General features: G+C 41.7%; 1 protein-coding gene across 1 annotated transcript in view; it reads left to right on the top strand.

The window, feature by feature from the left end:
* Positions 1-471: 471 nt before the first annotated feature.
* Positions 472-17,482, top strand: part of nae1 (nedd8 activating enzyme E1 subunit 1) — a 26,509-nt gene continuing 9,498 nt past the window's right edge. The window contains exons 1-10 of the mRNA XM_063188731.1: positions 472-555; positions 6,387-6,490; positions 6,716-6,776; positions 7,444-7,474; positions 8,108-8,179; positions 8,815-8,894; positions 15,125-15,234; positions 15,850-15,959; positions 16,146-16,208; positions 16,935-16,998. Of these exons, the coding sequence (XP_063044801.1) occupies positions 506-555; positions 6,387-6,490; positions 6,716-6,776; positions 7,444-7,474; positions 8,108-8,179; positions 8,815-8,894; positions 15,125-15,234; positions 15,850-15,959; positions 16,146-16,208; positions 16,935-16,998 (745 nt within the window). The 5' untranslated portion in view covers positions 472-505. The remainder of the gene's footprint in view (positions 556-6,386; positions 6,491-6,715; positions 6,777-7,443; positions 7,475-8,107; positions 8,180-8,814; positions 8,895-15,124; positions 15,235-15,849; positions 15,960-16,145; positions 16,209-16,934; positions 16,999-17,482) is intronic.

Below are 17,482 nucleotides of genomic sequence, written 5' to 3'. Positions count from 1 at the left end.
CACAAGCTGTCGCCTGCATGGTTCCTGCATGGTTCCTGATGTTCTAGTCCACACACACACAACTCAACAGGCAAAAACGACCCCTTGTTGGTTAGGCCATTGAAAAAAGAAGAAAATATTGGTTTATTCATTCAATGGTAGGCCTAACTAAAATAATTCATTAAGAATAATTGGTGTATGCCGTGTTCCTAATAGGACCAAGTGCATACTATGTAGGCCTCCAAAATTTGCCCAAGACCCCTACTCGTACTTGATCATACTCCTAGTCTAACTGCCATGGGATGAGTGTTATTACATGGGTAATCATATTCTATAATACAGCTCTGCGCACTTGCTCTCAAGCGCAGCGCTCAGAAGTTGGTACCGTCTCCCTCTAGCGGTCGAAATGGTTGCTGAAATTACAAATGTGACGAATGTGCTGTTACCATTCCATGTGTTGTGTAGGTTTGTCGAATGTGCCACTGAAAAATCAAGTTGTCATTTTTCGCCGGCAAAATCAAGCAGAATGGCTGCCACCAAGACGTCTAAAGAGCAGAAGTATGACAGGCAGCTCAGGTAACAATACGATTCCTTTCTTTATTCAACAAACCTATTCCAAGCGTAGAACTCTGCACAGCTCGTGCATTTGCTCTACTTTACTTTTGTGGAGCTCGATATGAAAGCGGGCCTTCACCAAACTGCATGCAATTTAGCACCAATGTAGCTAGTAGTAGTGAAACGAATACACAGGTAATTTCGGAATGATAAAACCTGTTTTTCTTTGTAGTTGCAATGCCACACTGTTCTCAGCTCTTGCCATTGACCTTCTTTGTGAGCTGTCCTAATTGCATCAAACAGTGGGCGTCTACTGAGCTGTTGTTGTGATGCAGGGAGGCAGTTGAATGTGATGATGAGACACCTGCGAGCATGCTCATTAGTCTAGTCATTATGAGGGGTCCACGCGCACCCCCCGTAATTGTTGTTGACACCCATTTTTTTAGACTCCTTAATATGTCTAGTTAACAATAAAAGATGTTAACATTGCTGCAAATTGTCCCATGACTGTTTTTCAGAGGTTATCTTGGAAACTGTGCAATAGCGATTTGTGCAATTCTGACATTTGACTAGTCACATAACTTTTGAACCAGACATGGTACAAAGACAAATTAGACCACTTTTCCACATAATTACAGCATGGGGAATTGATTGGAAGGGTCATTGGGTCCATAAAAACATGTTTAGATTACTTTGTAGGACAAAAAAGACAAAAATGTATCAAATATTCTATAGATTCGGACATTAACTAATGTCTAAGTTTTCAAAAATAGTGCCAAGATTACAGAAATTGCAAGCATTTATGACTAAATACATTCCTTGACTTCAGGTGACTACCATACATACTGTCATTAACATCAAAACATCCCTGCAACCTTTTAAGGCTATGCTTAGTCATGGTTGATGCGAAAAGCACAATATATTAGCAATCTGATGCGTTGATGAATTGACTCTCCTAAAACATCTAACAACAGATTTTTCAGTGGTTTGCAATAGTATCAGATGTACTTTGAGCATAATAAATGTTTGCCCAGTTTTTGGTGACTAGAAAGGCCTCAATTTCAAGATGGCCGCCACCAGGCCCACAAAGTGAGCATTGTCTGAAAATGACCATACAATGACCGGAAATTGTGATGTTTGATATGCATTTTGACAATGTAATATTCTTAATACCATCCTTACTTCATGGGTAAGTAATTATAAATACATTTTGACATTGAGAAAATCTATTATCAACATAAATAAAAAATAAACTTATTGAATTAAATTACATCGAAATTAGTGAAATAGAGCTGGCATGTGTTGGCTCAGAATCATGTGAAGCCAAGCAATATAGGTGTTTTACTCCATGTTTTCTGACTTAATCAGTTCATGTTCTGAGTAATTGCACTACTGCATACTGTTAACAACAATGTGAAATTCCCACTCTTCAGCAATTCTGAAGATTTAGAATCAGAATACTTTTATTTGATATTTCCTAACTCCTTGTTGGCAGCACAGTGCATACAATTTGTCAAACAAATTCACCCATTATTGCTTTAAAACATGCAACACGCCAGCCAGCTCCAGCACATTGCTATTTTCCTGCAATTTGCCAGAAGAATCCATCCCAATTTCCATGGTAACACAACATGCCCAACAACTAGGATACTAAACGATGCAACATCTACAGCAGGGTTTCCCAAATGGGGGTGCGCAGCCTGCTATAAGTTTGGGAACCGCTGATATACAGTATTAAGCCAGTGGGGTATACTGAGAACATGGTTAAGTAATAAACCATTAAGTTAACCAACAAGGAATGGTAAATTTGCTAATAGATATACCTATGATTTAGTTAAGAAAATGAGGGCTCCAGGTTATTCTATTAAATGATTTGCCTTTAACACAAGGTTAACTTGACATGTTTCACTACTAAACCAGCTTCTTAGTATACACCCCCCAGGATGCACTTTGATTTAAAATCAAAGCTCATAAAACCATTATCTCCAGGCACATCTGTGAGAAACACTGTGTCTGTGTCAAACTCTGTGTCTGCCACGATCAACCTATGAAAACCAGCTGGTTCAGACAATGGCCAAAGAGTTGTGTGCGCAAAGACTGAGCAGATTTGCTAAACTATCTCTTTACCAACAAGGCATGATCCCATCATGTTTCAAAGCTATCACCATCAAAGTTGTCCCAAAGAAATCATTCCTATTCTGATGCCAAGCATCATGAAATGCTTTGAAGGGCTAGTCTTGTCGCACATCCAACAACAAATACACCCATCCACCTTCTTCTTGATCACATTGTATGCTCAGCCAGGTCTTCCATAGAGGATGCAATTTCTCCAGTCCTCCCATCCATCTCTATAAAAAGACTAATATGAGAGAATGCCCTGACATATGAGGATGCTGGTCATGGATTACAATCCAGCATTCAGCAAGACTTCTTTAGCCAAGCACCAAATGCCAAGAACCTCATTTACCATAACTCTGAGCACAGGGCCCAAGGTGTGCTCAGTCCTCAGTGCTAAACAACCTATTAGCACCAACCCTGTTTGGAAGTTTGCAGACGACAGAGTTCTAGTGGATATCCTCACCATCGGTTGATAAGACTGGTTGACATTGTTGATGTGGTACAGACACAACAACCTCCTGCTGACAGGTAGCGAGACTGAAGAGATTGTTGTCAACTTCCACACCCAATACCCAGGGCAAGCCCAACACCCTTCACACCCTTCACCCATCACTGGTTTTGTTACTGGTGTAGAGAGAGTGAGCTACACAAAATCCATGGAGAGATGCATCAGTGAGGCTCTCTACTACTGGGACACCAACCCTTCGTCACTGAAATAGCGCACTAATGCCACTGCTTCATGAGCATTTGCTCAGCTAGTGCCACTCATCCAATCATCTATGTGAGCTGTGGCAAAAAGGTTTGCTATGTCCCTCACCACAATGTCCAGAGCATGGAGGAGATGCCAGTACACCAAGGTACATGGAGTAGGCCATAGGATGGTTTTACAATCCAGCAGTGGGATCACTATCTCCTTCCTTGTGCCAGGTGTCACAGGAAGAGCGCTACCAGGGCCCTGCAGATTGAGCTTTATAGGCCACTAATGTCAAGTGCTCAAATGGTCAGAAACCATAACAATTCTTGATAGTGACTTTCAAAACACCACCACGGTTGCTTTATATGGTGTGTGTGTGTGTGTGTGTGTGTGTGTGTGTGTGTGTGTGTGTGTGTGTGTGTGTGTGTGTGTGTGTTTTGAGAGTGAGTCTGGAGATGTTTGTGAGATGGTAGAAAGCAGATTTGGTGACTATTTTGATGTGGGACTGAATTCATAGTGATGAATCCAAGATAAGCATGAATGCAGGGACTGAGTGTGACATATTGCTGCCCGTTTTATGGGTAGTGAAACCAGAGAAGTGCTGTGCCAGATAATCCAGTGAACTCCAGTGTACTGTAGGGAGCGATTTGCATATACCAGAGAGAATTAAGACTGGCACATTCACCATTGGTTCCCTGTGTTCTTCATAGATGAGAGCAGGTTCACACTGAAGACATGTGACAGACATGACAAAGTCTGGAGAGAACATGGAGAATGTTGTTATGCTGCCTGCAACATCATTTATGAACAGCACAAGGCGCCGATGGTGAATTTGCCATTTTGATGTTCTCTGTTCTTACGCAAACTGCCCCCTACGGTGCTGCTCAGAAAGCATAGGCCCCATGTGTGGATTAGGGTGGCAGACATCCGTCATAAGAATGGACAGTCTGTCTTTTCAGTGCCTTGTCCGGCGTACGGCACCGCATTAAGCCCAGCAAAATGCATTAAAATGCATGAAATTGCATCGAAGAAACACACTTTTTCTTGGGGGAGGACCCCCACACCCCTCATCCGAAAATATGTCCTCCTTTTACCTGTCACGGAGATGGTCACCTTAGTGTGGATACCAGGTCCTTATACCCTCATCATGAAGTCTGTTTCTGACCATTTGAACAGCAGCATGTAGGCCTACATTAGTTGCCTGTAAAGCTCATTTTGAAGAGCTCTGGCTGAGTTCTTCCTGAGCCACTTGGCACACAGGAGATATTAAACCATCCTATGGTCTCCTCTACGTTCCCTGGTGTACTGGCATATCTCCTGGCATCTCCTCCATGCTCTGGGCAGTGCTGAGGGACACAGAATACTTTGCACTATTGGCCATGTGCACTAGACCCACTCTGTTCTCTATGCCATAACATATATGTACTGCTTTTATTACTGTTGCTGACAATTTACGTTGGTCTAGCATTTCTTTGTGGTCACTGTAGTAGTTTCACATTATCTTTTTTTGTGCCTCTGCACATCAGATGCTGTCCTGTTTTGCAATTCCACGTGTGTCCTGTCTTGTCTTCACATGTTTGAAACACAAATTTGGTCTTTTGTATGAGTTTCTAGCTTTCTACCATCATCACTTTACAAAACCACACAGTTGTAGTGAACTTCTTTCATATGAAATTGTACTTATCACTTACCCATCAAGCAGATATAATAATTATAATATGACATGGTCAAAACATTTATCAAATATCACTGTTCCGAGTCATTTTAAGGTCATTTTTGGGCCATGATCATGCAAAGGGTCTGTTGGCGGCCATCTTGAAATTGAGACCTTTTTTAAAAGTCAGAGTTTGGTAAACTTTTCTTATGTTCTAAGTACATCTGATACTATTGTAAACCACTGAAAAAATCTGTTGCTAGAAGTTTTAGGAGGGTCAAGTCATCAATGCATCTCAATGCATCAGATTGCTAATATTTTGTGCTTTTCGCATCAACCATGACTGAGTATAGCCTTAAAAGGTTGCAGGGATGTTTTGATGTTAATGACAGTATGTATGGAAGTCACCTGAAGTCAAGGAATGTATTTAGTCATAAATGCTTGCAATTTCTGTAATCTTTGCACTATTTTTGAAAACTTAGATATTAGTTAATGTCCGAATCTGTAGAATATTTGATACATTTTAGTAATTTTTGTCCTACAAAGTAGTCTAAACATGTTTTTATGAACCCAATGACCCTTCCAATCAATTCCCCATGCTGGAATTATGTGGAAAAGTGGTCTAATTTGTCTTTGTACCATGTCTGGTTCAAAAGTTATGTGACTAGTCAAATGTCAGAATTGCACAAATCGCTATTGCACAGTTTCCAAGATAACCTCTGAAAAACAGTCATGGGACAATTTGCAGCAATGTTAACATCTTTTATTGTTAACTAGACATATTAAGGAGTCTGAAAAAATGGGTGTCAACAACAATTACGGGGGGTGCGCGTGGACCCCCTATAATGACTAGACTACATATTTATAAACCAATGACACGATTCTATCCACTTCTTTACCGAGTGTAATTGACGAGATACAACAACACGGATAGGCTTACTCTGCTTATTTGTCATATACTACAAGTACAAGTGCCCTATTGTCATATTGTAGGCCCACTCAATTATATCACACACACACACACACACACACACACACACACACACACACACACACACACACACACACACACACACACACACACACACACACACACACACACACACTGGTGGTGTGTGGGAGGGTAGATATGAAGAAAAGGCCAAAGGAGAAATAGAAACCTGGCATAGGCCTACATAAGCAGCATTAACACACCAGTGAAATATTTATCTTCTCTTCTCTTCTCTTCTCTTCTCTTCTCTTCTCTTCTCTTCTCTTCTCTTCTCTTCTCTTCTCTTCTCTTCTCTTCTCTTCTCTTCTCTTCTCTTCTCTTCTCTCCTCTCCTCTCCTCTCCTCTCCTCTCCTCCACCTCTCCCCCCCCCTCTCCTCTCTCTGCTCTGCTGCCAGGCTGTGGGGTGACCACGGCCAGGAGGCTTTAGAGAACGCCCATGTGTGCCTCATCAACGCCACTGCCACTGGTACCGAAATCCTGAAGAACCTAGTGTTGCCAGGTACAAAAAAATGCTTTAATCATATTGTACTGAAATCCTGAAGAACGTAGTGTTGCCAGGTACAAAAATGCTTTAATCATATTGTACTGAAATCCTGAAGAACGTAGTGTTGCCAGCATGTACAAAAAAATGCTTTAATCATATTGTATTGCAGTTGTATTTGTTGTGTACCTCCTGATGTGTGTTGTTGATCATAATCATATCTGTCTGTCTGCATCTCTTCAGGTATTGGAGCTTTCACTATTGTCGACGGGCACAAGGTGTCTGGAGAGGATGTAGGAAACAAGTATGTAGCCTGGACGTTAAGCCTTTTTAAACTAAGCCTTTTCTATCTGTGTAGTTGATGCACTGCATACTGCATAGCTTGTTAAACTAAATTTGCTAGATTTACTAGATCTAGACATTGGTAGCTTGCACTGGATTGCTTGTTTAAAGGAACAGACCACCCTTTTTTGATTTTCACATAATTGCAGTATCTCCAAGCATTATTCATGAACGTGCATATCATTTTCGTCTATGTGTTTGCATTGCCCCGTTTGACAGTATACCCAAATTAGGCATAGTAATGCAAGTCTATGGTACAAAATAAAACACCATCAAATGTACTTCTAAACCACTTTAAAATGAATGTAACATTCACCAGAGAGTAAAACAGCAATTTAATTCTGTCCAGTGATCACTTGTGGCTTGATGCTAAAGATACCAGTTACTTTCAGTGATTATGCTAAGCTATGCTAATAATTCTGATCCAATAAATCTAAGTACTGAAAACACAGAGAAGAAAATGATATGCACATTCATGAACAATGCTGGGAAATACTGCAAATATGTGAAAATCAAAAAAGGGTGGTCTGTTCCTTTAACGGGATCTAAATTAATTTGCTTATGAGAAATGCAATAATAGGAAATCCTGTGATATTTGAAACTGATTTGTCTGTTGTGTTGCTTTGCAGCTTCTTTCTCAGCAACAACAGCATTGGGAAGGTAAGAGACAAACACTGGGTTTTTCTCAAAACCTAGTGCGCACACTTCCAATTGTATTCAGCCTAATTAGTCACGCCCAGTGATTGGATACTCTTTATTAGTCACACCCAGTGATTGGATACTCCGTAGAGTTCACCAAAGAGTATCCAATCACTGAGTGTGTCTAATTAGGCTGATACACTTGGAAGTGTGCACACTAGGTTTTGAGAATTGCCCACTATTTCCCATTATCAAGTGTATGAGCCTTGGTAGTGTGTCAGCCTAATTAGTCACGCTCAGTGATTGGATACTCTGCAGAGTTCACCAAAGAGTATCTAATCACTGGGCTTGATTGCGAAGGCGGACACACTTCAAAGGATGCACACTAACTAGACTTTGGGAAACAGCATTAATCTTTCATAATAGTCAAACACGAAAGCTGTTATTAAACTTGAAGTGGGATTTGATTGGTTGCCACTCGCACTGCTGTGGGATTCGATTGGTTGCCACTCGTGCTGCTGGGATTTGATTGGTTGCCACTTGTACTGCTGTGTGATACGATTGGTTGCCACTCGTGCTGCTGGGATTTGATTGGTTGCCACATGTACTGCTGTGTGATACGATTGGTTGCCACTCGTGCTACTTTTCCTCCAGAACAGGGCCCAGGCTGCCACAGATCTGCTGCAGGAGCTGAATAGCGACGTATCTGGCAACTTCGTAGAAGAGGTGACTGTCTCTCTGTCTCTGTCTCTGTCTCTGTCTCTGTCTCTGTCTGTCTCTCTGTCTCTCTCAGTATCATTACTCTAATATCTTCTAAAATCTTAAATCTTTTTAATAGATGAGCAATATCTCTATACAGCCCCATTAACACTTTCATAAGAATCAGAGCAAGGTCTACGTACTACATCAGTGGCCTGCTTTGTTGTACCAGCACCATCAGCAACTCCATTATCATTATTAGCAGTAGTCGTAGTATCGTATCGTATTAGTAGTCGACTACATTATTAGTAGTCGTAGTTGTTATTTTTGCTATGAGATCCTGATTTGCGTTTCTAGAAACCATTGTTGCTTGCCAGTTAACAACTCACTGGGTTTCCAATGGAAAATTGCACTGCAACCAAGTAAGTTGCAACGATGCTTTCAAGAAACGCACTCCTGATTCCAGGGGTGTTTTGCATGCTGCTGATTGTGTTCTGGTGTCCTCAGTCTCCTGATAAGCTCCAGTCGTGACCTAGTGGTTAAGGAGATGGGCTTTAGATGAGAGGGTTGCCGGTTCGAATCCCACCCTTCCACTCCATGGCTGAAGTGTCAACTAAGTGTAATGTAAAGTAATGTAATATAATGTTTTCTGGTGTCCTCAGTCTCCTGATAAGCTGTTGGATAACGACCCCGAGTTCTTCAGTCGCTTCAGCCTGGTCATCGGGAACCAGCTGCCAGAGAGGTCAGTGTGGTGGTGCTCAGCTTTATTCTGCAAAGTGTGTGTGAGTTAGCCTGGTAAACCAGCGCCACCCGCTGGACGCCAAAGTTTTTCAGCTAGCGAGTGGGTCTGGCCTCGGATTTGAGAACGTTTGAACGCTGTGCCCCGAGTCAGACAAAACCAATCACAACGCAGCGATTTGTTTTGAATCAAAGCGGCAGAGTTTTGAGGGAGTGACGACGAACCTCGCAACACCATTGGGAAAGCACATCAACGGCAAAGATCACAGATTGGTCAGAGTGCCAGCATAGTTTGAAAAAACAACAGGTTGTTCTCATCAACAATCTTCGGAGGTATCGTTCATCGGGGTCAGACTAAATTACTCCGGTCTCACATTTAGGCTGGTTTATCAGGCTGTGTGTGAGTATACTGTGTGTGTGTGAGTATACTGTGTGTGTGCACGCGCACGTGCACACCTGGCCTCTGTCCTGTGGAGTGCTGGGTGTGTGGTATTTAATGGTGCGTGCATGCTTGTGTATTGTACAGTAGCCTTATGTGCTTGTGTATTGTACAGTAGCCTATGTGCTTGTGTGTTGTGCTGTGGCCTACGTGCTTGTGTATTGTACAGTAGCCTTATGTGCTTGTGTATTGTACAGTAGCCTATGTGCTTGTGTGTTGTACAGTAGCCTTATGTGCTTGTGTATTGTACAGTAGCCTACGTGCTTGTGTATGGGGCACCTAAGTCACGCCCTCTACTTCCTGGTTCATGGGGCAGACAGTTGTAATAAAATGAATGGAAGTGAATGAGGCGAGTGGTGGTGGACTTCTGGTGCATAAGTGAAAGTCCAAGGTTTGGATTGTTGTCGAAAAACCACTCATTTTAAGCCCAGTAATTATTTTTTGACTCCCTCTGCCCCATGAACCAGGAAGTAGAGGGCATGACTTAGGTGCCCCATTGTACAGTGGCTTACATGCTTGTGTGTTGTGCAGTAGCTTACGTGCTTGTGTATTGTACAGTAGGGCTGCACGATTATGGAAAAAAATCATAATCACTATTATTTTGATGAAAATTACGATTTCGATTATAATCACGATTACCCCCCCCCCTCCCCCCCTTTACTTTCAGTAAAGTTATGTAGTGAATATGATAAAATGTGCCATAGGCCTACAGTGGCAAGATCTTATTGGCTCTTCAACAGGCCAACTGAGTGGCATCACACTGTATTTTCCCAAATCACTTGCAAAAACACAAGTACGGCCTATTTCAGGAAGAGGGGGGGGTAATCAATGTGTTTGATTTGTAATATGACATTGGCAGGGCAGGGTGCGTGAAGACCAGAACATGTGTGTACCTACCAAGAAGCTGTGGTCTGCATGATTGCATGTCTACACTCACAAAGCATGGCAGCATAACCAACTTGATAAGCTTAACGTTTGTGCTGTCTATTGTATGATTCACAGCTAATTTCAATTCTGGACTGGAGGTAGTGCACCTGTGAGTAGGAGAGTTAGAAGGATGTTATCTATGTGTTTTAACAAGGGAAAGAGAGAGTGAGTTGAGGAATCAAAGGACTGTGCTGAAGAGCTGTCACTTTTGAATTTAATAATATGCATATGCTCTGGTCTGTAAAGTAATACTTCATGACTTTGCATGAAAACATAACCATTTAAATAAAACATAGCTTCATGATGTGTATTATTGCCTAGGGTTCTGTTAGGTTCTGCCAATTTGGACTGCAGTGCATTTGTCAAGCTAGCAAGCTAACACATTTGAGTAGGCTTTGTAGGAAGCAGAAGCAACTATGGCAGCTACAAATTGTGTTGAATTTCACTCATTGTAATTTAACTCACTGCACCAGTGTAACTTTACATTACTTGTCCACCAAAACAGCTATGATATCTAGACGCAGGTTGGTGTTAATGAGTAGTGAGTAACAGCCACTCTAAATGTTGTAGACAACATTGCTTAGCTTATTTCGTTTGTGTTAGCATGCTAACTAGCGATTTTTTTAGACCAGAATTAAAGCTATTTCTCTTGGTTTTCTATAATCACAAACAGTTGCTGGTCAAAGCACATAGTTTCAAAACACTTTCAGAGAGTCCAGCATCATGCAATGACTGGTTTAATGTTTGAATTCCTCATATATAGCCACCATTAGGATGAAACAACTCCCCTCCACTGCACAGCAGTGAGTGCACTGACATGGAGATTTCCGTCTCCGACCAGTGTTGCCAGATTTTCTACGACAAATAAGCGAATGACGTCCTAAAAACAAGCCCAAAAGAAGCGACTGACGGGCGTTGTGAAAACAAGCCCAAAAGAAGCGACCGAAGGGGTGGGTCGTCAGTCGCCTGCCTAGCCAGGGAAGACCTTATAGCGTAAGCAATGGGTGTTAAATACTGGAAGAATCGCTCACAAGGTGATACAAGCATGAAACTTGGCACAAGTGTTCATTAGGACATGCTTATCAATGTCAGGGGTGGAGGCACTCAGAATTCCATGTTGCCTAGCAACGGTTGCTAGGTAAAGCACTTTCCCTAGCAACCAGTATCAATTATGCCATTTCTGATTGATTTTGTGGTATGAAGGCATCTGTGCCCTGAGACATTGTCCTAAAATCACTGTAGCAATACTTTAAGAGGTTATACATGGCAAATATGTACGATAATGACCCCTTATGATGTAATTTTATCCACCCAAAATCATTGTTATTATGTGAATAATTCCATGTTAAATGATAATGTCTTTTTAAAATCATGTCAAGTGAAACTGGCTTTACAAATGTCTCTAGGCCTATCTTTATATACATGTACCAAATACTGCCAACTGACCAGGCAAAAAAAAAAATCAGGAAGAAAGAATGCATACAGTATAGTACATGATACATACGTGCTGTGTTGAGAAGTGTCATCTGACAGTGATCCTCATGCTTACCCCAGTATTATTCATTATTATATCCAAAACTAAATGGACTAATATATTTAGGATGACTGTACAATTCTTTCAACCTAAAGGGCCAAATTATATGTCAAGTTAAAGATAAATTACATTCAAAACAACAGATAGTATTTGGAATGCAAAGACATGTGTTTCTCTCTATACTGGTCAGGTTAATAATATTACACCCCTCTACTGAGTGTATATTGTATTTACAAAGTTAAAAGTACCAAACCTTTCATTTCTATATAACACTAGGCTATAATATTTCTACTATCGATTACTATCGACTATAGCTAGACAGAATTTAAACATTTTCAATTGGCAGAATTTCACTGCCAAAGGCATTGTTTTCTTACAGTCAGCTTTGTGTAGTCAGTGCATTTGAGATGCGCATAAACACATAGTCTTGACATCTGCTCTATCAAGAACACTTCAGCAACTCTGGACAATTTGCACCGTTTTTGGGAAATTTGACCAAAGAACCTTCCACCGTGCTGAGCCAGTCCATCCCCACTCAGCCAGAGAGGACAACTGCTGATACGACACTACATGCCTGCATAGCAATAGCCAACTGCCCTCTTGTGGCAGGATAGCCTTGGTGAGTGGGAGTCATTGGATCGCAACTGTTTAGAGAAGCCTTCTTGAGATAGAATCACAGAACTCACACCTTGACCATCTCTTAGGGAGGTGTGACATTAACAACTGTAGAGAAATATATGAATCCTCACTATACCCTACCTCAAGAACTGAAGATGATACTTATGCATTATGAATGTGTATTCCCTATGTTTGTCTAGTAATTGATACAATAAAGATGTTTGTGTCACAAGTCTTATTTTCTCTCATGGGCAGCGGGGTAGGTGCGACAGGCAGCAATGCCCAGCAGGTATTAACAGCTACCTGTACAATCCTGATGAGGAGTGAAATGTTCCTTGAGCATTGTTCAAGAGTAACCCAGTCATAGATGAAGGTGTTTAAAGACCACACACATTCTTCCCAAAACCCTCACCATTTTGCCAGATTCACAAACATCAGCTATGGCAAAAGACTGAAATTGGTTTCCATAGTGTTCACAGTCTGAGTTCCACAGCTAATAGTCTGAATGTATTCCACAGCTAATAGTCTGAATGAGTAAGTTTGCATGCATGATGAGATATGCTTATGCTATATGCTTATGCTATAATTACAGTAATATCAATGGTACACCACACTGACCGCTCAGCACCACATAGACTAGCCTAGTTTGAAATGAATATTCTTCCCCAAAGCTGTCACTAAACTGAACTTACACTTACTTAACTTACTGCACTGTGTTCATCTACAGTATAAAGGACTGTGCACCTTGTAGGGAAGCTCAAATCTCAGTATACTTTGTATAATGACAATAAAGACTTTCTGTTCTATTCTATTCTATTCTATTCTATTCTATTCTAATACCATTGCTCTCAATGGGACAGCACACAGGATGCCCAGAACCAGAATATGAACTTGTTATATTTCCAAGTAGCAGAATTTCAATGGGCCCCAACCTGGCCACCCCATGGTCAAAACTGTCCTGATGTAGAGGAACCAACTTGGATTGCTTTCCTTTCAGCTTTCCTCTCTTTGCACAGCTCTCCATCTTATGTATGGATCGAATGTTTGTATGAATTGAAGAATATTTTGTTTTAATTTACAAAATACCAAGTGTCCCAACTTTTTGTAAACCAGTTTGTATCTTAATATTGTAGCACCCAACTCACTATACGTATATAGTGATTAATAAAAGGCTACCAGGACATGTCAAGAATAACTTTGCTAGGTCACAATTTACAAGACAGCACTGTCCTAACTGTATTCATGTATGCTTTTTGTCTTACCAAAATGGTCAGTTTTTTTACCTCTGAATTGTCAGATGGCTTTACTAGGCCCATGTATTAAGATAAAGACAGGCCTGATGTGTACTGAGACATATAAACCATATTGAGACATTATGTCTTCAAAAAGTAAATTGAAGTGTAAATTGTATTTTTCACATAATTGACTTAAATGGAAACAAAATGACATCAAAGGGGCCATTGTCACACATGTTGCTAAAGTATAACCTATTGAAGGGTTGATGTAGTGATTGATTTTAGGACACACAGTCAATATTCAGACATCACAATATCACATAATTGCTCTGAACCTGTTTTCATTGACGCTAGTTGCTACTGTAAGGAAAAGGGTGCATATTTGTAATATGTAGTCTTTTGCAGCATTGCTACAGTGATTTTAACAAAATGGCGCAGGGGACAGATGCATAAATACCACAAAATCAATGAGAAACTGCATAATTGATGCTGGTTGCTAAGGGAAATGTTTTGCCTAGCAACCGTTGCTATGCAACATGGAATTTTGAGTGCCTCCACCCCTGATATTGATAAGCATGTCCTAATGAACACCTGTGCCAATTTTCATGCTTGTATCACCTTGTGAGCGATTCTTTCACCCATTGCCTATACTATTACTCTTAGCGGGGGTCTGCTTGGCAGCTAAAATCTCCAAAAGTGACCACAGAAAGTGAGAGTTAACAATGCTGTAGTAGGGTCACTTGTACGGATGAGTGAGAAAAAAACGAGTTGCCATTGAGAAACACATTCAAATCACCGACAGAGCAGGAGAAAACAGCAAGCCCAACCCTGAAAAGAACAAGCCCAAAAAAAACGCAACCCGCGACTTTACAAAATTAAAAGCGACTGCTCAAAAAAAGAAGCCCAAGGTCGCTTATAATAAGCGGACTTGGCAACACTGCTCACAGCCAGCCTGCCAAAATGCTGCCGCCCGCCCCCTCTCAGTACTGTCTGCTTATTGGTTCACAGACTTATCCTCCACCCAGAGACAGTTGTCAACAATATTACTATTGGCTGAAATGTCTTTGTGCTGAGAACGTGCGAGCAGTGCACAAGTCTGCAGGTGCGCAGCTTAGATGGAACACTGAATTTCCTCCCATAAAATCGCGATTTTCATGTTTTATGATCGTGGCGGTCAAAATCGCGATTTTGATTAAAATTCGATTAATTGTGCAGCCCTATTGTACAGTAGCCTACGTGCTTGTGTGTTGTGCTGTGGCCTACGTGCTTGTGTGTTGTACAGTAGCCTACGTGCTTGTGTGTTGTACTCTTGTGTCTGTGCCTGGCCTCAGTGTTGTGGAGGGCTGGAGTGTGTGTTATTTAAATGGTGTGTGTGTGTGTGTGTGTGTGTGTGTGTGTGTGTGTGTGTGTGTGTGTGTGTGTGTGTGTGTGTGTGTGTGTGTGTGTGTGTGTGTGTGTGTGTGTGTGTGTGTGTGGTACAGCACGTGTCTGCGTCTGGCTACTGTGCTGTGGAGTGCAGGGGTGCCCTTCCTCGTCTGCAGAACCTACGGCCTGACGGGATACATGAGGCTCGTCGTCTCAGAACACACAGGTAGAGATGGGTGTGTGTGTGTGTGTGTGTGTGTGTGTGTGTGTGTGTGTGTGTGTGTGTGTCTGATACTGTCCTTATGTGTATACAGAAGCTGCCATTCCTCATCCCATCCAGGAGAGGGAGCCATATACACACACTGGCTTTAGTGAAACCATGTAACAGCAAACATTTCATTAAATCAGTCCACCAAAGACATATTTAAGAGCACATGGCTTATACAAGCACATAGGCCAGTCCCGTTGCACTGAAAGGTTTTCATTAATTTCCCAACCACCTTAACAAGCCCCTCTACTCAGTCACACACACACACACACACACACACACACACACACACACACACACACACACACACACACACACACACACATTCTCGTTATGTCCCTTTGCGTATGCAGTGGTTGAGGCCCACACTTGCAGTATGTGTAAAAACACACACGCGCGCGCACGCGCACACACACACACACACACACACACACGCACACGCACACGCACACGCACACGCACACGCACACACACACACACACACACACACACACACACACACACACACACACACACACACACACACACACACTCTCTCTCTCTCTCTCTCATGATGTCCTTGTGTATCTGCAGTGGTGGAGTCGCACCCAGACAACGCACTAGAGGACTTGAGGCTGGACCAGCCGTTTCACGACCTGAAGAAGCACATCGAGTCCTACGACCTACACAGCATGGACAAGAAGGTCAGCACACACACACACACACACACACACACACACACACACACACATCGAGTCCTACGACCTACACAGCATGGACAAGAAGGTCAGTACGCACACATATTGGCATATTGTATCAATATTGGACCGGTACATGTTCATGTTATATTTACATACTTACTTATACATACTCCTGTGTTGTATTGGCAGGATCACAGTCATACCCCGTGGATCATCGTTGTGGCTAAGTACTTGGAGAAGTGGAGGACTGAGGTCAGTATTTACCCTATGGATACTTTCGCTCTACTCTCCTATACCCGTCTATTACATGCGGCTCAAAGAATGTAACCAAAAAGGACCACCACGTCAAAACAAGATTTCAGAATTTACCAAAAATATTTTACTGAAGAAACTTGCAAGTACATCACAAACCAAAGGAAACCAAACCAAATCAATCCAAAGTTCAAAAGCAAATGGCCAACGTGAAGCCTACTGCTCCACGAGCCAGGAGCAAGTGAAAGCAGTCCAATATATATAGGGGCAGGGAAATTAAGTGCAGGTGATGGGCCGCCGTGGCCGCCGTGGCCTAGTGGTTAGAGAGTTGGTCTTTCAATCTAGGGGTTGCAGGTTTGAATCCCCCATGACCTTTCCCTACATCTCCATCCATGGCTGAAGTGCCCTTGAACAAGGCACCTAACCCCACATTGCTCCAGGGACTGTTACCAATACCCTGAAAAATAATAATAACTGTCGCTTTGAATAAAATGAAAGCGTCAGCTAAGTGCAATGTAATGTAATGTAATGTTATGTGATCCCTCGCAGGTACCCATTATTGCAATCTTCATGGCTAAAGTCTTGGAACACGGCCAACGCATAGCCTAGCGCAACGTAACCTCAGCAGCTTGATCTTGCACCTAAAATGGCTCTGAATGAATGGCTTTGAATAAAAAGTTGTGTGAAGTGTGTTTTAAGTGTCACGTAATGTGGTATTTTAAACAGCACGATTCCCAGCTACCAAGGAACTACAAGGAGAAGGAAGCCTTCAGGGAGCTGATTCGCCAAGGTGCGTAGAGATGGAGCAGCGTATCAACCAGATACACTATATAATATTATAGATACATATGTAATCCAATAATATGTAATATATTAATATTACTATAAAGAGAATGAATCCTTCAGGGAGCTGTTTTGCAAAGGTGTGTAGAGACAGAGCAGCATATCAACCAGATAAGCATGTATAATATTATAGATACATATAATATTACAGATACTGTACATATGTAATATTATAGCTACATATGTAATCCAATAATATGTAATATTAATATTACTATGAAGAGAAGGAAGCCTTCAGGGAGCTGTTTTGCAAAGATGGGTGGAGACGGAGCCACATGTAGACCAGATGCTACACGGATCCATTGACTTTCACTAGCTTAGCGACATGCTCCCTCTTTTAACTTGTCTTAAAGCAAGACAACGGCTTACATGGAAAAATAAGACACTTTACCACCTTTATAAACCTTGGCCAACGATTTTAACTGTATTAA

This window comes from Engraulis encrasicolus, chromosome 22, assembly GCF_034702125.1.
Source record: "Engraulis encrasicolus isolate BLACKSEA-1 chromosome 22, IST_EnEncr_1.0, whole genome shotgun sequence".
Lineage (NCBI taxonomy): Eukaryota > Metazoa > Chordata > Actinopteri > Clupeiformes > Engraulidae > Engraulis > Engraulis encrasicolus.
Note: the sequence above shows the minus strand (reverse complement) of the source record. Positions and strands in the feature narration are given on the sequence as shown.